At 41.1% G+C, this 27,012-nt stretch overlaps 1 protein-coding gene across 1 annotated transcript in view; it reads right to left on the reverse strand.

Moving 5' to 3' along the window:
• NBEA (neurobeachin) overlaps positions 1–27,012 on the reverse strand; it is a 4,581,458-nt gene that overhangs the window by 3,772,448 nt on the left and 781,998 nt on the right. The window contains exon 6 of the mRNA XM_044072852.1: positions 9,856–9,982. Coding sequence (XP_043928787.1) covers positions 9,856–9,982 — 127 coding nt within the window. The remainder of the gene's footprint in view (positions 1–9,855; positions 9,983–27,012) is intronic.

A 27,012-nucleotide genomic window follows, 5' to 3' on the forward strand; every position in this document is an offset into this window, starting at 1 on the left:
TTACCAGTGCTTATATATTTTTCAAAGTTGCTGTCACAAAAGGAAATAGTCAGTCTAGCTATCTGGATTTTTTTAAAATAACTGTAGGTCATTTGTGAATATTAATATGATTTATATAGAAATGTAACAAAAGGAGATATTGCCAGCCCAGCTATCTGGAATTTTGTAAGTGGCTGTGTCTCATTTGTGAATATCAACATGATTCATATGTCTGTTACAAATGTATTAGAACTGTATGTCATATTGTGTAGACGTGTGCTGAAGAGATTTTTTATGTACTATTGTAACAGTTTAGATATATATATATATATATATATTTTAACAGGGGAGACAAACACAGGAGATTAACTTGCAAACTTTCAGAAGAATGGTTGAGGTTAAGTTACTTTATACCTAGGCCATAAACAAAAGGATGTTATCTTTCAGTTTCAGTCAACAGGAGACAGGATGTCTATACTAGGGGACTCTGTGTTGCCTTTAAAAAGAGATGATTACTAGGCTTGAGATGTAGAAGTATTTTATTGTTTTAGGACTTCCGGGATCTGCAATCATCTGAGAAATATCCTTTGTTTATCTAATTTCACAGGTAGATGTTAAATGCTACCTCAATGGTTGTTTTTGAGCCTGGGAACTGAAGTCAGATGACAAGAAGTGATGTCATGCTGCAAGTATCCCAGCAGCAATATTTGAGATATTAATTTAAGAACTTTCAGAGAGACTGTGCATTTTGTATTTTGTTTTTGACCTAACAAGAACACCTGCTCATCCTGGCTCTGTAAGTAAGTTAATTAGGGTACAGTAATTTATTTTAGATTCAGTAAGGAATATAGTAAAGATTAGTTTAGATGTTTTCTGTATCTGACACCATCCTGCAATGTTGTTTTAAATATTTCCTGTAATTCTGAACTCTGAAGTCACTGTGAATATATATTTAGCATTGTCTTGTTCTTTTATTATTTATTATTAAATATATTTAAACAGATCTTTGCGGTTAATATTTGTGAGACATATTTAAGCTCTTAGAGTACTTGCATATTTCTTTGGTCACATTGTGCAGGCCACTCGTAATAGCCTTGCTCTTGGTTAAGCTTCCATTTGGATTAATGATAATATTAAAAAGTAGGATTAGCCACCCCTTTGCTAAAGGCCTTAGAGTAGCTGATAAGTAGTGGCTGGTGGCAGCAAAAAAAAAACAGTTATGTACTCACCATAATGTTCTAGGTTTGTAGTCCATCTCGCCCTTCATTCTTACACATGGGTTTGGAGCCAATCCTCGGCTCCGACTCTGCCTATTACAAACCTCAAAGTCTTCTAGTTGGCTCGTGGATAGGTTGGTATAACATGGTGCACCAGTATAATCCCCAGATCTTGTTTGCTGCTAAACTACAGAAAAGCAGAACGAAAGCTATCCAGAAAGAACAACAATAATGAAAGGTCTCCACCTGTTATGGAAACATTTTTTTCTGTCTCCAGATCCTTCCAGGACGGGGGTAGGTGGGTTCGTAAGAATGAAGGGCGAGATGGACTACAAACATGGAATGTTATGGCGAGTACATAACTTCTTTATGTTATGTAGTCCTATCTCGCCTTCATTCTTACACATGGGACAGTGTCCCTAGCACCCTATTCTTGGGTGGCTCATGGAAAAAATACTCCTGAGTACCGTGGAACCAAAGGAGGCTCTACCCCTAGAGGTCAAACCCAATTTGTAAAGAGTAATAAAGGTGTAAGGAGTAGCCCACGTTGTTGTTGCACAAATATTATCAACTGGAACCCTGGCTTGAAAGGCTGCAGAAGTAAACTGGGATCGTGTAGAATGAGCCTTAATCTTGAACAGTAAAGGCTTTCCATCGGAAGAATAAATGAAGGAGATACAACTTGAAATCCAATTTGAAAGGATCACTTTGGAAACTGAAGAACCTAATCTGGAGTCGGAGAAGGATGCGAACAATTGGTCTGACTTCCTGAATTCCTTAGTCTGGTGTAGATGGAACCGTAATTGTCTGCGAACGTTCAACTGATGAAATCTGTGTTCTGCTGCGTTGGAATGATTAGGAAAGAACACTGGCAGCTCTATAGTTTGGTTCAAGTTATTATGAGAGCACACTTTTGGGACAAAAAATGGATTTCTGCGAAGAGATACTCTATCTTTGTGGAAAATCAAATAAGGGGGCTTGACAGACAGTGCTTGTAACCTCTGATACTCATCTAGCAGATGTGATGGCCACCAGAAACAAGGTCTTCCAAGACAGAAACTTCAATGAACATGAACGAGCAGGTTCAAAGGGTGGAGATGTTAATTTGGACAGGACGAAGTATAGATCCCAGGAAGCTACTGGTTTCTGAAAAGGAGGTCTCAGCAAAGTAGCACTTTTAAGGAAGGTTTTACACAATCTGTGTGACATCAGATTAGACTCATGTTGACCCAAATGAAAATTTGATATTGCTGCCAACTGAACCCTAATTGTGGCAGCAGTAGAACCCTGGTGAAAAAGTTCAGACAAAAATTCTAAAACCATTGGAATGGATGCGGTGTAAGGGTCAACGTTCCTTTCTTCAGCCCAGATAGAAAACCTTCTCCATTTGTTAGTGTATAACTTTCTAGTGGAGGGTTTATGAGAAGATGTGAGAATGTGGGTCACAGCGGGTGAAAAATCATGAAGCCTGACTAGGGATGGAACTGGAGCAGCCATGCTGTCAAGTTGAGGGTGTGGAGGTTGGGGTGAAGAGAGCCTGACATGTGCATCAAGAGATCTGGCACTGGGTCCAGAGTCCATGAATGGTCTAGTAGATGAGGCCCGAGAAAAGGGAACCAAACCTGATAAAGGCCAGTAAGGAGTGATGAGAATCAATTTGCTTTCCAACAGTTTTGCTTTCTGAATCACCTTGTATAGGAGAGGAAAGGGGGGAAAAGCATAAAGGAGACCCAAGGGCCAATCGTGAACAAGTACATCTCTCAGTGACTCCCCCAGAAATGCTCCCTCAGAGTATTCAAAGCATCCCCAAAGGAAAAATCTTCTGGAGGGGAGGCAGAAGGGATAGAGTCCTCAGCATCAGAATCCTCAAAGCCAGAAAAAAGTTGAGAATTTCCTTCTTCATCCGCAGACATACTGGAAATCTCAGAATCTGAGACAGCAAAACATCAGGAGATAATTCCCTACCCCTCTTTGAAGGGGGGAGATGAGAGCCCCTAATCAGGGAAAGAATATCACCAGCCATCTTAACCAACTGGGACGGAGGTACAGGAGGGAGGCAGATGCCTGCTTGTGAGTAGGTTTGCAGCTGGAAGGTTTACTAGCAATTCGGAGAGACTCGGGAGGCACTGCAGAAGTCTGAATTAAGGTAGTCGGTCTGGTTCTGGTCTCATGTCGATAAGAGGCGTCAGAAGCCGGTGCTTGCAAAGTGTCTCCAGACCCATCTGAGGTGGCGATAGGCAGACGGTCTAAAGATGAAACAGCCTGTGGCATGGAGGACTCCGTAAAGGTCTCGGCAGAGGCTTGCGGCTGAAAATCTGCGGACTGCAGGGGCTGCAAAAGCACCTCACTAACTACCGCTGTGCTGACGACCAATTTCACCGGTGCGTCATCAGTAGATTTAACCCTAGGCCTGTCACAGTCCTTGTATTTGGGCTTCCTACATATATCTGAAGTTGGGAGACCAGAAGACGCCATACCGATGAACATAGGCCAGACTCCGAAATGTTTATACAAAATCTTAGCTATATGGTGTATGGTATGCATTTTAAAGGAAGCACAGAGATTGCAGTTAGGGACGTCGTGCTCAAGGCCCAAATAAGTTATACAATAGGAATGGAAATCACAGTGCGGAATCTGTTTTCCACAGGCAAGACAGTTATTAACTTTATCTGACATTCGTTAAAGCAAGAAAAGAGGATCCCCAATGGGGTACTTATCTGAAGGAGTCTTCAACTTGGTAGTCAGAAAGCGAAACGAAGGTAAACGGCTGATCAGCACTAGTCTGAATTGCATCTGCTTCAGGCTCCGTGACAAGAAAGACTGAGGAAATGGCGTTGGCTGCCTTCCTTTATACCGGACATACTGACATCAGTTTTATAACCAGTGGCAGCCGATGTCATATACCAAGGACTCTGGTATTCGGGCCAACTGAGGGCTACCGGGAGCCAGATAACCCATATGTGAGGACTGCAACAGTGAAACATGAGGAACATCAAGTGCGTCTCTCAGTGACTCCCCCGGGGAGGGAATAAGGGAAAAGCAGCTGCTGCATTTGGAGTTGATCGAACTGGTGAAAAAATCACAGCAAGGCTGTCCCCATTTGCAGAAGATCTGTTCCGCTATTTCCTGCTTCAGAGACCACTCGTGAGGCATCAAGATTGCCCAGCTGAGTTTTGTCGGCTATCACGGTTGTCCCTGGGATGTGCATTGCCACTAAGCACTGGGAAGATATCACCCATTTCCAAACACGAATAGCCTCTCGACAAAGGGGGTAAAGATCTGGTTCCACCTTGTTTGTTGAGATACCATATGACCGACATGTCTGATTGTATTGCTATCGTCCCAAAAGGAAGAAGGTCGTGGAGTGCTTGCAATGCCAGAAGCACCGCCCTCATCTCTAGGACACTGATATGCAGGTGAGCCTCATGATCTTGCCATATGCCTTGGACGGTCCTGCCTAGATAATGACCCCCCCACCCTATCTGTGGGGCATCCGTGGTCACAGTAGCAAAGGGTTGGCGAGGAAGGAAAGGAGTGCCTGTAGTTAGTTGGCTGGGTTGGATCCACCAATGGAGGTCCTTCTTGCAAGACTCTGTTAAAATTATGTGGTGGGATAGAGACAGTTGTTGAAAGGCCCACTGGGACGATAGGAGCCATTGAAGAATCCGCATATGCAATCTGGCAAGAGGGACTAGCACTGTCTTTGCCTCAAATTTCCGGAGGGGAAGTAGACTGAGAACTTTATGTATGAGGTTCTGTGCTCTTTCTCCTGGAAGATGAGCTAACATGGCAACTGTGTATTTCTGCGCCTATAAAAGTCAAACATTGAGAGGGTGATAAGGCAGACTTTTCCCAATTTATAGCAATCCCCAACTGGGCACAAAGTTGGATAGTGGAATTTCTGGTTTGAAGGAGAAGATGCCTGGTGGAGGTGGTCAGGAGCCAGTCGTCCAGGTATAGAAATACTTGGAATCCTAGTCGTCTCAGGTGAGCTGTCACTACTGCCATACACTTGGTGAACACCCTGGGGCTGTGGTGAGACCAAAGGGCAGAGCACGAAACTGGTAGTGACTGGCTCACAGCCGGAAGCATAGATGGCTCCTTGACGCTTTGTCCATTTTTATATGGTAGTATGCATCTTGGAGGTCTATTGAGCACATCCAAGTGTCTTTCCCTAACAGAGGGAGTATAGACTGCAGTGTCACCATCCAGAACTTGTCCTTCTTTATGGATTTGTTTAATTTGCTGAGGTCCAAGATGGGCCTCCTGTACCCTGTACATTTTGGCACTAAAAAGAATCTGGAGTAAGTCCCGAATCCTACCTGGTCTGTGGGCATGGTTTGGATGACTCTGCTTGCGAACAACCTGTTCACTTCTACAGTTGCTTGATCCCTGTGATTGGGTGGAACATCTGGGATCCTCTTTGGAACATGAGGTGGAAGAGAAAAGGGTATGGAATAACCTCTGGTGACAATTCTCTGTACCCATTTGTCTCGTGTGATGCTTAGCCAGGCTTCTAGATACAAAGAAATGTGACCCCCGACCGTCTCCAGAGAAGCACAGCCGGGCCCCACATCAGGACCGCTGGTAGGGATGACCTCAAAACGAATCACGGTCTCCCTGGTTTTGCAGTTCGCCCCTACCTCTAAGGCAACATTTACCATTTGCTCCTCCCCCTCTGCCTCTGAAGGAGGAGTCACCCTGTGCATCTGGGAAAAACCTCTGGGACTTCTTGAACCACATCTTACCACCTCTCTGACCCTTGGGTTATGGTCTAGAGGGACGGTAAACATGTACTCCCACGGCAGACAGCATTTTCCCTTCTTGCTTGCACCTGTTGAGTATGTCTTTTACCTTGGGTCCAAATAAAGAAGAACCGTAAAAGGGGTGTTGGTAAAGGTAGACTTGAATTGCTCCGCAAAATTACACAAGCACATCTAGGAGTACCTCCTAAGAGAAATTCCTGAGCCCGCTGCCCTGCTCACTCCATCGGCTGCATAAGAAATCATCCTCATGGAGAAGTTAGCAATGGAATTCAAGGCAGACAATTGAGCAGACACCTTATCAGAGACTCCTTCAGTAGATGTACCAACTCCTTAAGGAGATCTCTCTGAAGCCTTGTAAAATGTGTTGGGTAGTTCAGCGATCTGAGAGTGAATGCCGCTGATGAAAAGATATGCTTCCTGTATCTATCCATCATTCGAGACTCCTTGTTCGGCAGATGGACAGATGAAGTCTCCGCTAGTTCCTTCTTAGTGGCCGCCACCTCCATGGCATCTACAGGAATGCCCTTGGATAAAAATTCCTTCTCCTAGGGGGCTGAGAAAAATTTAGTGGGTCTCCAGGGTACTGGCCCCATGACATTAGGAGTCTCCCACACCTTTTAACAAGGTCTAGAAGTTAGTCAAAAGGTGGAGACACCCAAGAGGCTGAAGGTTGAGACCAGAAAGCCTTCACCTACACCGACTTATCAGAAGGGATAACAGTGGGCCAGCTGCACCTCTGCTTAAGGATCTCTAAGAGGTCTACAAAGGAGACGTCATCAGAGGATGACTTGGGAGACCCTTCTGACTGCTCGAGGTCTGTGTCGCAGGTAAGAGACTCATCCTGGGAATCTACATGCTTTCTCTTGCATGTCCTCTTCCGAAGGAGCTCCTCAGAAGGATATTCCAGGAAGGTCTCGGAAGAGTGGTCGCCACCAACAAGGGGCGCCTGAGGTTGCGGGTCTCTGCTGTCGAGAGAGGGAGTAGGTGCTAAGAGGGAGGTCGGTGCCCGAGGGGGAAGTGTGTCGGTACCCTTGGGTGGAGCTGATGAGTGGGACAGCACACTCCACATCATCTTGAAGGCAGACCTCTCCGGCACCAAAGACCTCCTCAGCTCAGAGTAGACAGAGGAAGTCATCGGTTCAGAGATAGATGTAGGATCCAAGCTCATCCTAGCCGATGCACCGAGAGGGAGACTCGGAACCGAAGAGGTCCGGGTCCAAGTGTCACTGTCAGGGCCAACCGGGGAATTTCGGCTCCTAGACACCACAGATGGCACTGAATGTGCCGGAGCAGAACTCTGCTCAGACAGCCTTGGGGAGAGCTGGAACCGAGGGTTCGACAACCAGTGGTACCGTATACTCCAGCTCTGAAAGCCAGGCACTGCTCAGAGGAGGAACCACAACAGGGGGAATGGACTCAGGTGGCTCCATGACTGACTGGGTCAGAGACAACAGCATTTTTGGCAAGGCAGATGACTTCAGGAGTCTCAACACTACTCTCTCCACATCTTCTTCTGATAGGCTCCTGGAAGATCTGGAAGACAGTGTGGGAGATCTGGACCTCCGTAAGATAAGTGACCTTAAAGTTGGGGAGACCGGCAATGGATCTCTGGACCGGCTCCAATGTTTGCTATCAGCAGTCAGCTCCGAAATGCATGGGACTGACACCGGAGTCATAGTATCAATGACCTTAATTGGTTCCAAGATCAGTGGTACCAAGGAGGGAGAAGTCTTGTCCGATTTAGAAAGTTTAGGAGGCGGTTCCGAAGCACCGGATGGCACCAGCGAATGCCTCTTGGTAGGTTTAGCCTGGTCTTCTTTGGATGCATGAGATTTGGAGGAAGAAGACGAACAGCCAAGTCATCCTTGAAAGAAGGCTTGAGGAGATCTTTCAAAATTACTTTATTCTTCCACTCCCGTAAGACCCTGGAGCTGAAGGAATGGCAAAACAAACAGGTTTCCTGCAGATGGATGGCTCCGAGGCAACACACACAATTACTATGGCCATCCATAATTGACATTTTCTGAGAGCATTTTACACATTTCTTAAGCCCTGAGGGTTTATGATCTTTTGCCTCTTTAGACATGGTAACTGGAGAAGCAGCAAAAAAGGACACGACACAAACACCACGAGGACTAGGTCCTCTAACTCAAATGGGACTAGCCCTGGGCAGAGAAAAATATAGAACTAGGTCCTCTAACTTAAACGGACCTAGAAAAGAGAAGACTAAAGGTCAGAAACTACCAACTATACTGCACACACACAAAGTATGAACAAGAAATTGTCCAACTGTCTCAGTGAGAACTATACTCAAACTCTACATCATAGAACAAAAAGGGTCAAAGATATCAAAGGACCCTTGCCAACTGAACAGCTAAATATCTGGATAATATCTAGGCGGAAATAGTCTAATGCTATTTCTCTAATACTAATAAACATTGCACAGACAAAAGGGTAAATTGAGCGCAAACGCGCATCTTAACAGTAAGCACTAAATATTTAGGTAATAACTACTAAACTTCCAAACTCTCTACGCTGATAAACACAGCAAATATCGACAGAGAGCAAAGGCGCCCGTTAAATAGAAAAAAAAACTGGCACAAAGGATACTAAAGAGAACAAGGCCAACAAGTTCTCAACAATAAGTATCTAAACTGAAGAAAGAAAATGCTTCAGCAAGACTGAAACTACTCTAATGACTGTTAAAACACTAGCAAAACCCATATAAATTGAAAGGTTAAGCTGCAATATAGTAAAAATAGCAAAAAGTGTTAAACTTAGCCACAGCCAAGAAGCAGCACATCTGAACTCGTCGACGTGGCAAACGAGATCTGGGGATTATACTGGTGCACCATGGGATACCTACCTAGCCATGAGCCAACTATAAGACTTTGAGCTTTGTAATAGGCTGAGTCAGAGCCGAGGATCAGCTCTGAACCCATGTGCAAGAATGAAGGCGAGATAGGACTACAGAACATCTACCTTATAGTCTGGGCAGAAGGGGGCATAGCTAATAAACCTGTGCCAGCCCTTTCCAGATATGTGTGTGCGTTTAAGTGTGAATCAAACTTCAAAGTGTTTGTGTTAGCTACCTGGGCAGGGACACAAAACACTGGTTGGACAGAGAGGGTGCTGGAGGTCTTAGTTTGGCCACTCAGCTGAGATCTCAACCCTATAAAATGTGCCAGTGGGGAGTCTTATTTGGGATCTGCAGAAAGAGGGAGAAACCAGCCCCAGACTGACTGTGGTCCCTGTGTGCTCTCAAGGGAAATTGCACTTTACTGTGTGTGTGTACTCGTCATCCTCCCAGTGTGTACATTCCTCACTGTTAACATTGGTGAGGATCAAGGCCCCTTGATTACTGGGCCAGTGCTGGAGTGTCACAGTTGCCATGGCAACTCTTGTGCAAAATGTCAATTACTTAGCTCAACTCTCACTTTTAATAATGCTCATATCTGTCACATCTATTTGAAGTTCTGCTCTTCATGCTGCCTACCAAGGATCACCATGGAACCAATGAGCTGCTCAAGTATGAGTACAAGCTAACCCACTTAGACAAGTGTATGAACAAGTCTACACGCTTAGACAAGTGTATGAACAGTCTGCACGCTTAGACAAGTGTATGAACAGTCTGCACGCTTAGACAAGTGTATGAACAGTCTGAACACTTAGACAAATGTATGAACAGTCTGCAGACTTAGACAAATATATGAACAGTCTGCAGACTTAGACAAATGTATGAACAGTCTGCTCACAATTCAGAAATAAATGCACAATAAGGTCTACCAAGTCTATTTGCTGGTTAGTTATGTTGAATGAAAATTGTGATTACAATATTACATAATTCAGAAACAGCAGTATACCGATTTCCAGTTTCACTTTGTACAACCTACCTTTCTTGGTTGAAAATCATATTTCACACAGTGCTGAAAACCTTTGCCCTTAGACTTCAGCGACGTTACTATCAAACAGTTGCCAACAAAATGAGCTGAATACCCAACTCCTTTGCTAGTGCGAAAACTAAAAACAAAACAATTTAAAAAAAAAAACACCATGTATATAAATACATATGCAACAAAAACAGAAAAATGAAAGCAACAAGTCATGTGCAGCACAGAATTTACTCATAATTATTATAATATAAAACTTAATATACAATCAGAAAAAAAACACCTTCTAAAAGAAAATGTGTGATAAATGCAGAGGTGGACTTGCATGATACAGTGCTAAAAATATCACTTTTACTTGACTTACTGTAGCTGGGAGGTATTACCTATTAAATGGAAGCCTTTTTCCTCATAAAACTTTAAATCTTGCTTTTCTGCTCTTAAAAAGAATAGTACATAATATAAATCCCATTACCACAGAGGTTTTTGCCCCTTTCTGAAATGAGACAGCCAAAGTTTAACTAGAAGCCTGGGCTGGTTGGTCACAGGGGGAAACAGGGAAACTACAGAACACCAACTCACCTTTCTTTGGCAAGTGAAGGTATTCTTTCATGGGAAACAGTTAAAGTAAAATCTGCAGTTCTTGTTTTAAGCTATGTTAGCACACAGACCTTCCCTCGGGGGGACCCCCCCCCCATTGGGTTACACAGCTAAACAGGACGGAAGCAAATAAGAAACAGGAAAAAAACACACAAGTGCAGTTTGATATATATTTTTTTAACTTTTCCAAAGTTTCACTCAACCCAAGGTTGCCACCTTTGTAAGAGGCAAAAACCTGACAAAAGCCCACCCTTTGGCCCACCCACTACCATACCCATTTCAATAAATAAATGTGCACTGCTTCTTCTTCAAAGTTAATAACCATGCTATAGCAACATTTTTCAATAACATTACATAACATGCTAAATAAAACAAAGAAGCAAAGGTATAAACTTGATGCACATGTTAAAATATATTTCTAATACTATTACAGCAACTTGCATGTTTCTTTAAACCATTACATTAGGGATGCATACAGTTCTAAAAATCATACCAAGGAAATGAGAACAGGAAGTATAACATACAATATTGGTGCACCGTTTCCTGCAATGAGTACTTTAAAACTTCCTTGAAGCCATTCATATATATATTATTTATTCTGATAACAAAAAACACTTGTAATTTTAGCCCATATAAAGTTTAACTGGAGAAAAGATCCATTGTTTCATTTTTATACATAAAAAAGCACTCACATTTTGTGTACATCTTTTAAAATGCATCATGAGAATGATTATTTTGCTTAATCTAATTGCATGCTAGTGGTCACATTTCATATTACCCAGGATGTCTGTTGAATCAAACAAAAGACTATGCTGAAAATCCAAGTAAAACACTAAATGTTTTGGGGAATACAATTCAGAAATATGCTAGCTGTCAGAATGATATCTGACAAGTACTCTCACCAAAACTGAATTTCCTGACAGACACCCCGATTCCTCAATTTCCTGACAGAGCCCCTGATTTCCTGACTGTCAGAAAAAAATACTGACAGGTAGCAACCCTAACTCAACCACATTACCGTGTATAACCAGATGAATCTGTGTTGTAGGATTTTTTTAATTCGATAAGATAATTAGTATCACTTGCTTAACTGAATGCACCAATTCAAAGTAAAAATTAAAATGAAATTTGCAAGCATCTTTTTCCCACCCACACATCATTAATTTGTACAAAGAGAGTATCTGTGCAACAAAATAAAAATATTTTAGTGCAGTGTATAACAGAATACTCTGGGTTCAGGCAGTGTACGTCACAACTATTTAAATTATGTACTTCATGGTTTACAACTGCTATAAATTCCGTGGCAGTTCTACATACACATTTCAACAAAAATTATGTTCCTATAACAACTGTGTGTAAACTAAGGAAGAAACCTAGACGATGTTAGCATATGGAAGCCTCTAGCATCAATATTAATGGAGAATATTTGTTTTACTGCAAAGCGGTATATTTAGAAATAAACCAAGTATTCATCTTATTTCAAAGGAATTTTTTGATGTAAACTATAACTGTTGAGGAGACACGTAGTCTGTGACCTACTTCATAATGGTTAAGGTCAAGGCTTAAACTTTGGAGCACAACTAGTGACATGAAAAATTACAACATGGATCTTGACCGAAATCAATGTACAGTACGTGTCAGTGGTTCAAGAACCAAAACTGCGAAATTTTACAGATGACTAGTCTGGCAGCATACCATGTAAAGTTTGGTGATAAATGTGCTCAGTATGATTGAGATCTTTTCTATACTGCACTTCCCTAAATATTCCCATCACAGGAAATGTATGTAATTAGGAGAAAGCAGTTGTGTATAGGGATAACGCCCTGGTTAAAACGCAGATGACCCGAGTTCAATTAGAGGCACAGGTGTCTCAGAGACAGGGTGAGGGAGGAGGTGCTGAAGCAGCTGATAATCACCTACTTGCACTCAAGCTGAGGTAGGCCATTGGGCTCACTGCATTGGCTGCACCCGTTGCTGGCTGTGTGCATAATAGGTTGACTCGCATTTTAAATGCAGGGCTCTGCCCCTTGGATCCACTTGACAGTAGGTGTGTGTGGAGGAATTATGCTTCTTCCTCCCAAACAGACAACTGATATTCAGCATGCGACCTGTGGGAGGGACGGGCAAAACTACTCCTCAAGCCCTAAAGCTGGCCATCTCCCTACCATCACCCCTTGCCACAGCGGGAAATTAATGGGCTGATTAGACTTCCCAGGCAGGATCAAACAGGTCATGCAGAGCTCTCTTCTAGCCTAGAGATGCTGTCTATTGCCACTGACAGAATGCACATCGAGACCCCCCCCCCCCAACAAACAGGACCCAGGGGATGAGTGTAGAGAGCAAACAAACAGTAATTTTTAAAGCATCATGTAGCGAAAAGTCATCACTATCTTTTTCAATCTAAATGGATACAATGAACTTTAAAGAAACAAAAAAATAGGTGGCCGGCACAGATGGATAAAACATCTCATGGTCAACTAGCTGCATGGGGGGGGGGGCTATGCAGAGAGGAGGACAAGATAAAGCAGATGTTAGCTCACCCATCCTTGCAGGGAGGCAGTCTAGGCTTGCCACAAAATAGCAGTGCTAAAAGCCTGGCAAGCTACACCTTGCAAAGTGTGATTATCATTTACTTGAGGTCAAGCATGCACAGAGGCATGCATACATGGACCTACAGATGTGGTGTCATAAGCATATTGTTACCAAATGGGTGGGAAGGGTTAGGACACACTCCCCTGAAGGTATATATGCCACTGTCCTGTATCTCCTCACTGCCCTGGTCACGTGTCAGCTTGAGCCTCGGAGAGGAAAAAGTGGGTAAAGTAGACAGAGTGAGCAAAGAGAGGAGCTGGTGGGCACCTGTGGGGGGAGAGGGAGCAGTGGCTGTGCCTCATTTAATTGCAACAAATTAGTCTCTAGATTTCTAGATCTCAGAAGTAAATTACAAACCCCTTAAACAATGCAAGTCTGGACTGAATAGGCTTTGATGAAATGGTGTCATTTTAATCATTTTTAAAAAATGTTTTCCTCCTTATTGTGTTATTTTAGTAATTAGCCTCCTGGTGCTGAAGCATTTTCCTTGGAGTGTCATACTTTCTAGTGGTTCTTACCCTTCTAAGGGGTCAGTGTAACCACTCAAAACAAGTTGCTAAAAACTTCCCCTTCTGCTGGATCAAGATACGTGAGGGGAAAAAGACAATCAGATATTTTCAAGTGTTGGTAGCATCATGTATGGTGCTCTGAGGATTCTGCTATTAACCACAGCTTCTTAATCTACTTTGGGTTCATCCTTATTGTTAGCTGGCATGCAACTGGCACTGCAAGAAGGATGCCTCCACAGTAATGTAACACCTTTAACTTCCCAACCACTATGTACTGCTGGCGATGCCAAAATCATGGCAACAATCTCATCATCATAACCTGTGACACCATGGGCACCACTACCAACACAGAGCACATCATTCTGCATTAGTCTAAGAGAGGCCAGCAGGCACTGCCTCATAACTCTTCTTACTCCTAATCAGCTCCACCAGTGTCTGGACTGCCAAATTAATCCAGGTCATCTGGGTCATACCCAGGATCTCAATCCTTTACATCACGGAACCAACAAAGACCATGTTCAATGACTCTGATGAGCACAACTAATATTAAGGTGTCTATAAAAATCTTAAAAGTTAGCAGTAAATCTTGGAAGGTTCCTGCAAGACAGTGAGCACCAAGGCAGAACTAAGCTTTCGTGTCTTGCTGCAGCTCATATGGATTTACTATGTATTTAACCTTTGCTGACCAGGATTAGTCCCACTAGGCTAGTGGCCGCTTTTCAAGGGAGACCTGAGGTGATATTCATTCACAGTAGTGAAAATGTGGACAGGATACTGGAGAAATTCACCTTCTCTTTTTGACAAGTGTCATTTCAGCCTTTATGTCCAAGTGAGTTACCACCAACTTATCCAAATGTAACTTTTGTTTAATATCTCATGCAAAAGACAGCACACTCAAGAATGCACCCCCACCCCACCATGCTGTACTGCAGTGTCAGTATTGCAAAAATGAATTCAATTACTTAGTTTGGGAATAGAACACCCACCCTTCTGATCTTACAGCATCAACGGTAAGTGTGCAACCTACCGTCCTGGCACAAGAGTCCTTCATTTTCATGGCACAAGTGCAACTTTTTAACCACTGTACACTTGTCTTACAAACCCCAAATATTCAGGAACACCAAGAGAAGGTGGCAAAGGATGGGGAACAAGAACATCATGCCATGGTTTTCTGAATGCCAACATTCTGCTCATTAACCAAAATATGCATTAAAATATCTATATTAAGCCCGGTGCAGATACAAACTTCTTCTCTTCAGCAGTTCCTGTTAGGCACTCTTCTGGCAGGCCAGCATTACTTGAGTCTTAGGTTCACAAATTAAACCTGTGGGTCTTTCCCAGATGACAGCCCTGCCAATACCATACATACTGTACAGGTCCAGCTGCTGTCAGATAATTACTACCATACTTCCCTAGCCATCTCCTCCAGCACACTGGCCACTACTCAAAACAGGGTCATCTCGGTACAAAGATGGGGCCTGAAACCTCTACACTAAGCAATTTACTGCAGCTTGTGTCCCTGTATCACTTATGTGATGTCACAGTAGTACTACAGCAACATTCTCATGTCATAATACTGCAATAGATGCATCTGCCAGAGCATTAAAATACTGTTGTACTCGTGTATCAATATAATTAAATTTATTAAACACCACTGTGGCTCAACACTAAAATGGCAGCACTGTTAAGTAGTGCATCAAAATACTGAAAAATATAAAGTCTCGAAGGCTGCATTTAGTGCATAACACTATTTCAAAAAACAATTCTCCTTAAAATTAATTTCAGGTTCATCTAAGTGTAGTCGAGTCAGCTTTCTAGCTATGAAATTCAAATTCCAAACAGGCTTACCCTGCTGTGCTGAGCCTAACTAAAACTTAATTTAATAAAGCTTTCACTGCAGAATCTGATGAAACACGTGGAACGGCATGAATGCAAGCAAATGCTGGAGACAGCTGAACTTTAACTGTCCAATACAAGCTTTTCTTATAAGGATGTTCCAAATACTCAAAAATGTTTGAATCAGACAGAATCTTGAAGTTACACAGTACTACCCAGCTCACAGCAAACAGTTTACAGTAGGTTAGGAAATTCCCTTGACAAAGTTTTCTGCCTTCCTTCAAAATGCAAGTTATATTTTAGCTACTGGCTGCAAATCTCCTTGGTACATACTTAATTCCCAAAGTTCATATGAGGAAAGATCTTACTGCTTAAGGTAAACTGATGTGTAGGTCAGTTTATACCTACTATGCCTGTAGCGGGGGTGGGGTAGAGACTGGTACACCATACAGCAACACACAGGGCCCCCTCCTGAGCCATCTCTGAAGGAGAAACAACTCGACTGACTAACGGTTTGGGCATGAGGAAGGTGCCTTGAAGGCTTTGGAAGGTGGACAGCTGTTCTATCCTTAAGGAGATAAAACCCATCAAGCTTAGGTTACTGCAGCAGTGATCTTTATGAAAAACATCATAATTATGTTAATTAAAGCTGCTAAATTTATCCAATGTGGTGTATAAAAATGCATAATGGATATGAGAAATTACCTCACCTGCATCATGAGACTTGTCAAAATTGTGATTACAGAAAAATGGTGAAACCATACAAGAAATGACATCACTAAATATCTGGGGACAATGGCAGATAAACAAGTTAGAATTTAAATCTACTCAAGTCAGAATGGCATATTCTGTAGCCCACATAGTTGTATGGCACATGTCTACTTACTCCAGGGAGATCAATGTACTACTTTATATACCCTTGTTTAGCAGACATGTTCCTGAACACAGTGCAGTGCTTTGTAGCCTTTAAACAAGCCACTTAAAAAGGTACAATCATTCCTTACTGTAGAAAAAAATAAGGTTGGAAAATAAACTATATATATAAAAAACTCAGAAATGTTACTATATAGTTTCTCTCATGTTTCTCACAGGTGATCGCTGCTTGGACAATCAGGCAACACCTGATGCAGTTAAGTTTGAAACTCTTGCTTGGAAAGCAAGACTGGAGGACAGAACACCAGAGCAGGGAGAACTAAACAAGCAACAGAACAAGTTACAGATGCCTTACGAAATGTCTTCCAAGATTATAAGACCATAAACTAAAACGAGTGAGAAGGTCATTGAAAAAAACAATCAGTAAAAACAAAATGAAAGCTCCAGCAAAGCTAGAACTTCCAATAATTGACCTCCCAAACCTCTTGTATCAGAGGCACATGGGATATATGCAAATGATCCTTATGAACATCAGGTGTTTCAGCCCATGACTTGTTTCGTCGTTTTAATGGACAATTTCAGGCGAATAAAGCCAAACTCCACTAGCTGTGGATATGCATATTTCGGCCTTGTTATGACCTCATCCTATGATATCATATCCATGATAAATAACACCAAAATCTCAACCTCAAAACGAAAAAAACACCAATATTCCAAGCATAAAGGAACGTTCAAACACAGAGATGATAGGAGTTTTCCTTTATTAACATGTCCTGGTACCTCGGCAATTCGCCTTCAATGGAACACCTCACCATACAAAAACCATCTCTTTATGTACCATTAAGCAATTTAATCATTAATCAATTAAACAAATTTAAAGTGCAAATTTAAAGTGCAACTGCTCTGTTTTAACCAAGTTCTGAAATTCATGACAATATAACAAGGCAAGTGCTTCACATTTTGTCAAAATGCATAATGGCAACAGCAATGGATTCATTTTTAGTATATTGGCTAGACCACATCTTGAGGGAGGCAATTTCAAAACAGAATTGAACAGATTAGAATACAAAATGATTTATAATTATCATACTTTACATCCGAGAGGTATGAATTTAGATAGTGGCATTGCAGTATGAAAAAGTCAGTGCTTTATTGTTATGTATTGAATTACAGTTGTATCGATATGCAAGTAAGAATTTCTCAATTTTTGTCATTAGTGATTTTTTTACTTTTGTGTTGCTACATCGCACTTTCACACTTTGCACTTGCATTGTTGTTTTTTTGTATGATATCATATCCTATGATGTTCATAAGGATCATTTGCATATATCCCATGTGCCTCTGATACAAGAGGTTTGGGAGGTCACTTATTGGAAGATTACAAGACCATGGAATAAACCTTCCTTTACAACCAGATATCAATTACTTTCCTCAAAAACAAATCTTTGATAACTTATTGCACACAGCCATAAAAAAGTGTGTGTATTCATAATAGCATAGCTAGTTATTAGGTATGTGGCCCCAGAGACCACTGAGGAGACCTGCCTGGCTGACTGACTTGCTCAGAGTCGCAGAGTAGGCAAATGGAGGCCAAGTGATCAAAACCCTGCATTACAGATGCACCAGTTAGTGTAGAGAATTTGGGCTATGAGCCATTAACAGCCAAACTAAGATTTTTTTTGTTAAATGAACAAGCCCACAAGACACACACCACTTTTCAGGAAGTGATGTAAAAGCCGTGTCTGGTTAACTGACTTGCTAAAGAGCTCAAACCATGAAACACAGGAAGAAGCTCATTAGCAGCTCATAGCCTTAATCCTCTATAATGACACTGTCAAATAAAACTGTTACTTAGACAGCTAATACCACCAGACACACGTTCAGTTTTCAGGTGAGATCTGGGAATAATGTCTGGTTAATTGAATTACAGGTTCACACACAAGGCAAATGGAGGCTGTGGGAAAGAAACCAGGCTGCTGCATGGTGAAGGTGTAGAAAAATAAAGATGCAAGCCTCCGTGCCCAAGTGCCATATACAAACATGTGTGAGTGTGAACAAGTACTCTCTCATACATATTTTATATACGTGTGTATGTATGTGTATATCTATGCATACATACACACACAAACACCTATATATATATATATATATATATATATATATATATATATATATATATATATATATATATATATATACACACACACACACACACACACACACACACACACACACACACACATATATATATATATATGGGTCTCCTTCAAATCACCGAAAGACCAGAACATCGAAAGCGTTTTGAAGGAGTCCAAAACAACGAAACTGCAGAACACCGAAAAGCACGAAAATCAAAATCCCGATGTACAAGATTTTGATTTAGCGCTTTTGGTGTTCCGCTGTGGGTGAGTTTGCATCTGTAAGTGTATTTGTGAGGGGTAGTGCTGTGTGTGTGTGTTGTGACTGTGGTGTGTGTGTGAGGGACTGTAGTGTGTAGGTGTGAGTTTGCCTTGTGTGTCTGTTTGGGCGATCTCGGAGTTAGAATATTAAAGTGGGGGGGTGGTGGTGCAGGGGGGTTTACCCCCTGCCTATTTGTAGTGTAGGGTGGTGTGGTTGGTAGTTTGGGGCAGTTGTGTATGTATTTGTGTATGTTTTTGTGTGCGTTATACTTGCGTGGTTTTCGGTGTTGTGGGGTTTCGTTGTTTTGGTCTTCGATGTTGTGAGGGTTCGCTGTTCTGAAGTAGACCCATATAGATAGATATATATATATATATATATATATATATATATATATATATATACACACACACACACACACACACACACACACACACACACACACACACACACACACTAAATATACTATCTCCAAGATAACACAGTACAGAACAAGGAAACACTCCTTACTCCACTGTTTGCAATCTTGTATAAACTGCCAGCAACACACCCAGAACCCAAATCATACACCAACGCATTCAAACGTATGCATACATGCACACATATTCACGCACTTTCAAATACACAAACAGATGATCCATTTTCACTTGATTCTATATATACTGATCAAATAAATTTGATGTAATGCAGAATTAAGAGTAAATTGGCCATCTGAACTTTGAAGCAGCAAAAGGCACCCTATACAGTAAAGGTGGGTAAGCTGAACTTAGCATAACAGTAGAGGTTTGAATGACCGCTGCTCTAGTAGCCTTTGCTATATGGGTTACACCACACCAAGAATAGCTGGCCAGCTTCCAATACTTCAGGGCACCTTCCATGCATCCAAACTCTCAGGCAACTCGAGCTGAGCTGACAAGACAAGTTTGTGTGTAAAGCTCTTTAGATCTTTCTTGCCAACAGAAAGAGGGAAGCTGAGCCCTGAAAGGACAATGCTAGAAATAAAATAAAACGTACTACCTGGCATACAAAACACACCAAAAAACAAGGGGGAGGGAGGGAGCAGCTTTTGCAGAAGTGATCAAACATCTACCGTTATGCCAAGTTCAGCATATACAGCCGTACTATGCATGAACTATGTAGTCTAAGCTATATGGGAAGATTACCATAGCTAACTACATTTGGGACGGGGAAGAAGTGTCTATCAGCCTCCAAATAATGCTCCTAGTAAAGCTTGATCTGTAAAACATGTAGAAGGGACCAAGTAGCAGCTTCTAGAATGCTTCTAGAATCCAACCTTTTCCAAAAAGCCATAGATAAACCCAAGACCCTGGAAGAGTGGGCCTTGATCCTGCCTGGAACAGATTTGTTATGGTGAGTATAAAGAAAGGTGATTGCCTTAAAAAATCATTTAGAAATAGCATGTTTTTTACACAGGTTGTCCCTTCTTACCTTCACAAGAAATGAACAATTGATCCCACAATCTAAAAGATTAAAAGATTTAGATCTGTCAAGGTAGTACCCAAGTTGTCTGTGGACATCTAAGGTAAGGAATATCCTTTCTCCCTCATTTTTAGATTCAGAAAAGAAAATGGGGAGATGAATAGATACTGAAGTAAACGTAGACACCATTTTAGGCATAAAAGAAGGATTAGTTCTCAAAGAAACAATGCCCCTATAGAAAGTGAGGTAGGGCTGACTCACCATAACAGGTTGCAACTCAGATACCCTTCGTGCAGGGGACAGAGCAATCATTAGAACTGCTTTCCATGTTAAGAAGCTCAAGTCAACAACTGGTAGCAGAACACAAACTAAGCCTAAACAAAGAAAAAACAAACTGCAGGTCTGCAGAGGCTCAGACTATGTTCCTGGATCAACCAAATGTACATTGAAACAAAAAGTACTCCAAAAACATTTTATGATGAGCGCTTTCATTTTATTAGTAAAAACTTCTTCCGATAAGTTCATCAACCTTTACAAACTGCTATATAACTTGGTCTGGTCTTGTCATACGACTTCAAGCCTCCTGACCACACACAACAGATTTAAAGTGACAACACCTGAGTTACTTGCAAAAAACAATATTAATTGGAAAACATACTTAGACGCAATTTAAAAAAAAACACTTTTTCTGTGCAACACGATCATAAATCTTAAAATATCCCTTGTACAAGTATCCCCCAGCATAACACAGATTTTATAACACATCCACAGTGTTTACCTTTGCAGTATTTTTATTTTTAATAAATGAACAAACTTCCATAAGCTGTTTAAGCCTGGCCACATACTAGCATTTAAAGTCACTTGCTAGTGAAGTTCTTTTTGTCCAACATTAGTGGCCAGGGCCCTCCCTATTTATTGTTACTAACTTTCTCTAACATGACAAACTTAGAATGATTTTCAAGGTGCACTTTTAGATATTTAACCAGAGCGTTTTTTATTTTATCTCTTTAAATCATACATGGTGTTCATATATACGGCCTTTTTATTTCAACTCAGTCTTTCTGATATAGTATCCTGAACATACGTGGCAGAAAGCAGTATAAACTCCCTGTGTCTGACAGTTTAGCGTACCAGGAATATGAAATGCATAATCTTATTTTAAAATGGTTACATTCTGTTATGTATTTGCAAGAAAAGCATCTTCCACAGTTACTCATTTTGTTGGGTCTGTTACTGTACTGTGTAGTACCAAAGGCTTCAACAACGTTCTTTAAACTGTGACCCTTTTTATACACTGTGTGGCTTAGGTCCACTTTTTCTTTGTAAGAATTCACTGTTCTCTCCCAGAATCTGCCAATTCTTTTCAATGATGTTTTAATGATATAACTGTAAGTACTGAAAATTGTTATAAGAGTTCCTAAAATTTTGGCCTTCCCTTTGGGTGGTGGTGGTGGTGGTGGTGGTGGGGGGGGGGTTGATGACAAAGAAGCCGGATCCAGGCTGTGGGAATTTATTGGCACTTGGAATATGGTTACAACTAGTGGCAATGGTAACCACTCTAATTTTGGCAGTACTGGTGAATTTTCTATAAGTCACAATTATCCTGTTTTACAAGAATGGCTTCATGGTGATGTTCATTTGGGTGATGCACAGCAATACAGCACAAATAATGTACAGCATTTGGGTGAATTTGATTACAAATTGCTTAGCATCAATAAATTACAACTGGACAATGCGTTTTTCTCTGAATGCATAAAAGCAGAGTACCAAAAGGCCTATGTATGTGGTGGTACCCAAATGGGCTTACAAATGGTTCTGCATTTCAGCATGAGTTACAGCAGATGTTTGATCGTCATGGATGTGAGTACATGGAACTACTTAAAATCTAATGTTAAGCTCATAGAGGAACTCATGGTAGACGTTAATTTTCTAGATAATACCATCACCTATGACTTACTGTTTGAGCTACATAAGTATGAATATGGGTGAATTTTTTCCAGCACTGATGAACAAATCCGGATTATAAAAGGGCAGAAAAATTAATAAGCTGGAATGCGACAAAAGAGATTAACTGAATCGTAAACTTACCCCTTCTACCAACCTCACAAACTTGGGTAACAAATTCAACTATAACTAGACATTTAACACTGGGCAAAATTCCACTGTGGAATACAATACCAGGGAAAACTGTGTCCATGACAAAATGAAACCAATAACATCTAACAGCTTCAATGACGCCGAGACAATCAGAAAGAATAAGAACAAAACAGAACAATGGCTCATAGGAATCGCACTCTTTCCCAGGTTGCCCAGAGAAGGTACTTCCGGTGGAGGAGCTGAGTACGCAGAAACCCCAGCTAGAACTAACACAAGGTACTGCTGTTAACTAAACCAAACCTGGAAAATGCACAATCATTACAAACTCCAAGGGGGACTAACATTTATAACTTTTTTTCATATGTAGTAAATGAGGATTGTGGAGATCTATTTGCAAGGGGCATGACATTAGTGCCCAACAGGTAAGCTAATTTAGCTTATGCCCTCATGGACCTTAAACAGTTTGCTAGAAAGTTAAATTTGAGTGTCATGTTTAACAATGTATTTTGTGTACTGAATGACTTGAGAGTATCTAGTATGTATAATCCACCTACATGTTCAACAATGTATCTTGTGTACTGAATTACTTAAGTATCTAGTCTGTATAATCCAACTACCCACACCTCACTGTTCGAAAAAATATGTGAACTAGGCCTGTGTGATGCACTGAGCAAGAAACACAGTGTTCCGGACAATTTAAGTGAGAGAGAGAGAGAGAAAGAATTACTGAATGAAATTAAAATGAATGACTTACGAATTAATATCACCCAACAATGTGGGGGTGGGGTTGTTATTACGGAGAAATCTGATTACAGTACAAGAATGCTTGAAATATTAAATGATGAATGTTATTCACAAGTTTCCCTCAATGAGCTAAATACAGCTTACAGGAAAACCAGAAATTACATTAATGACATTTATACAACAAAAAATACAGACAAATGAATTAAATTTTCTTACTGTAACTACCCCAGTGGTCCCATTAATTTTTGGGGTTCCCAAAATACCCAAGAGCTCACCCCTCCCCCATGAGACCCATAGTGGATGTTAGGGGGTCAACCACACACCTCCCTTTGCTAAGTTTTTAGATATTAAATTAAAAGCATTGGTGACAAATGACAGCCACATTTGCAAGGATTCCTGGGATTCTCTAGGTGAAATGAATAAAATAATATTTAACAGAAACCACACATTTTTAACAGCTGATGTGAAAGATTTGGATGAGAGGGAGGATAGAGGAATGGTGAGGATGCAGGGAGTAGAGATGGCGAAGGTGGATGAGCAAGTACTTGGGATCAACAGTTCAGAGTAATGGTGAGTGTGGAAGAGAGGTGAAGGAGAGTACAGGCAGGGTGGAGTGGGTGGAGAAGAGTGTCTGGAGTGATTTGTCACAGCTGGGTACCAGTAAGAGTGAAAGGGAAGGTCTACAAGAGGGCAGTGAGACCAGCTATGTAGTATGGGTTGGAGACAGTGGCACTGACAAAAAGGCAGTAGTCAGAGCTGGAAGTGGCATAGTTAAAGATGTTAAAATTTGCACTGGGTGTAACAAGGATGGACAGGAATAGGAATCAGTATATTAGAGGGTCATCTCAGGTTGGATGCTTTGGAGACGGTCAGAGAGGCGAGATTGCATTGGTTTGGACATGTTGTGAGGAGGGATTATGGGTATATTGGGAAAAGGATGCTAAGGATGGAGCTGCCAGGTAAGAGGAAAAGAGGAAGGCCTACAATAAGATTTATGGACGTGGTGAGAGAGGACATGCAGGTGGTTGGTGTGACAGAGCAATATGCAGAGGACAGGAAAAAATGTAAACAGATGATCCGCTGTGGCGACCCCCAACAGAAACAGTCGAAAGAGAAGAAGAGATGTGAAGGATTTGTACACATATCCCATACAATATAGGGTTAGAATGGTTTATGATATTCCTATTTGACAAAAGAATCCTTCAGGGTAAATTTAATATTTATGAGATCTTGTTAGAAATTGTACTGAAAAATAATTTTTTGATATTCAGTGGTGAATAGTACCTACAACGCACGGGATGGCAATGGGTTCTGCATGCAGAGGACTGTTTGCAAATATATGCATGAATTCAATGGGAGAAAAAAATTCCTTTTTCCTTCTGTATACTTTAAGTCAGGCAAACTCTACATCCTTTTTTGGGTGACATTTTTATTGTTTGGGGCGTCACAACAGAGAAATTTTCAGAGTTCACTGAATTCATCAACAAGAGCACACATTTCCTGAGCTTTACATACGAGAGTAATGACACCAACATCTCATATCTGGTGCACAAAAGACATTACAAGTGGGTGTTTTACTTCCAAAATATACAGAAAACCCATACATTCTAATGCATACTTGCATTACAACAGTTACACGCTAATACACAAAAACAGGCAGTTATAAAGTGACAGCTTGTAAGAGCTGCCTGCATGACATTCCACTTTTGATGAATTTTTGAATGAATGCATAAAGATTTAAAAAATGTTTTCGGCCAGGGAATACCACAATGGGTTTACTGACAAACCAATGAACAAAGTTATTAACAAAAGAGAAAATAAATAATATGTCCCGATACTGGGGGGAAGTAATACAAGTAGATAGATGTGGAGATGAACAAAACATAACTGCTGCTACACATTGTTATGATATTCCAATTCTGAGGGCCAAAACTTTAGCAACTGTTATAACAATTTTCAGTACTGACAATTATATCATTAAGAACCTCATTGAAAAGAATTGGCAGATTCTAGGAGAGAACAGTGAATTCCTAGAAAAAAATTGGACCCAAACCACACAGTGTATAAAAAGGGTCACAATTTAAAGACCATTGTTGAAACCTTTGGTACTACACAGAACAGTAAGTAACAGGCCCAACAGAATAAGTAACTGTGGAAGATGCTTTTCTTGCAAATACATACTAGAATGTAACCATTTTAAAATAAAAGATTATGCATTTCATATTCCTGGTACGCTAAACTGTCAGACACAGGGAGTTGTTTATACTGCTTTCTGCCAAGTATGTTCAGGATACTATATCAGAAAGACGAGTGGAAATTAAAAGACTGTATATATGAACACCATGTATGATTTTAAAAAGAAAAAAATGAAAATAATGCTCTGGTTAAACATCTAAAACTGTACCCTGAACATCATGTTAAGTTTTTCATTTTAGAGAAACTTAACAACAATAAATATGGAAGGACCTGGCCACTATTAATGGAAAAATGAGAACTTTAATGGCAGGTTACTTTAAATGCTATGTGGCCAGGCTTAAAAGAAGAAACTTCCATAAGCTGTTTATTAAAAATAAAAGCACTGCAAAGATAAAAATTGTGGATGCAGTATAAAATCTGTATCATGCTGGGAGATATTTATAGGTTCACAAGTGTTTACTAGGGTAACGAGCACAAGGGCCTTTTTAAGCATAGCCATGTATCCAAAATCTCCGATGAGTTCTGATACCCTTGATAAGTGTAAACATGGGCCTGGGAGATGAACCATTTACAGGTTACCTGTTTGCATCAGAGACATAGGTGCCAATCCAGGGATGAATGTCCAGTTTCCCATCCAATTGTCCAAGTTGCACTTGAATTGGATTAGGGAGGAACTCTGCTTCACATGGATGGGGAGCATGTTCCATAGACGGGGTGGTCTCTGGGATACATACCCATCTCTCCAGCAGGTCCTATTTATATCACAGGCAAGGTTTACATCTTCAGAACGGGCAATTATTGTACTGTTTGTTTTGTAGATATGCAGGAGGTCCATCAGAGTGGGTTCTGACAATGCCCTGTATGCCAGTCATAAATCTCCTCCCAAAAACCTGTAGGAGACAGAATACAGGGAATAGGGCCTTGAGGCGATCTTCACAAGACATATTACTTATGCACTGTATTCTTTTAGTGAAGAACCTCAGTGGACGTTCCAGTTGTTGGATATGCCTGGTTAGGTATATACCAAAGTGGGCATTGTGCTTAATGATAGGTCTGCTGAATGACGAATACAGTGGAACAATGACTTCTTTGAACTTAGATGCCATACCTTTGTTTAGAAGTTGCGCAACACAAAATGACTTCCTCACCACTGTAAACACATGATGATCAAAGGCTGCATTATTATTTGTACATGTCCCCAAGTCCCTGACTACAGGGTCAACTCTAAGGGGTGTGTTGTCAATATGATAGTTACCAGAGATGGATGACTTCCCAAAGGATACTATTATGTATTTCTTGCCATTTAGTTTTAGTCCAAGACTCTGACACCAGTTGTTTGTCTGCGTCAGCCCCACCTAGAGAACATTTGTGTCAGTGTGAGACTCAATGACAGCTCCTAATTTGCAATCATCTGCAAATTTAGACAGCCAGAGTCCACTGACATTGCTCGTGACTTCTGAGACCTAAGTGCCAAAAGGAGCGGTCCAAGGCCTGATCCCTGAGGGACTCCACTTGTGACTGGTCTCTTTGTAGAGGTGGACTCCCCAATTCTAACTTCCTGGATCCTGGCTGAGAGCCAGCTGGCTATCCACTGGGTGACATACGGGTTTGTTTCCAACCTCTTGAGTTTGTCAACAATGCCCAAGTGGGGTATTGTCAAATGCCTTGGCCAGGGTCAAGGTAGGCACTGTAAACGATTTTGCCCTCATCCATTGCTTTGGTGACCTTCTCAAAAAAGTCCACCAGGTTGAGTAGGCATTATCTGCCCTTTACTAAATCAAACTGGACTGGGGGTCCAGTGTCTGGAGGTTTACTATATCGCTATTGATCATCTCCATGATAATTCTTTCCATGGCTTATGGGTCTGTAGATGGCTCAC

Source organism: Protopterus annectens, chromosome 5.part1 (assembly GCF_019279795.1).
Source record: "Protopterus annectens isolate FY-2018-M chromosome 5.part1, PAN1.0, whole genome shotgun sequence".
Classification (NCBI taxonomy): domain Eukaryota; kingdom Metazoa; phylum Chordata; order Ceratodontiformes; family Protopteridae; genus Protopterus; species Protopterus annectens.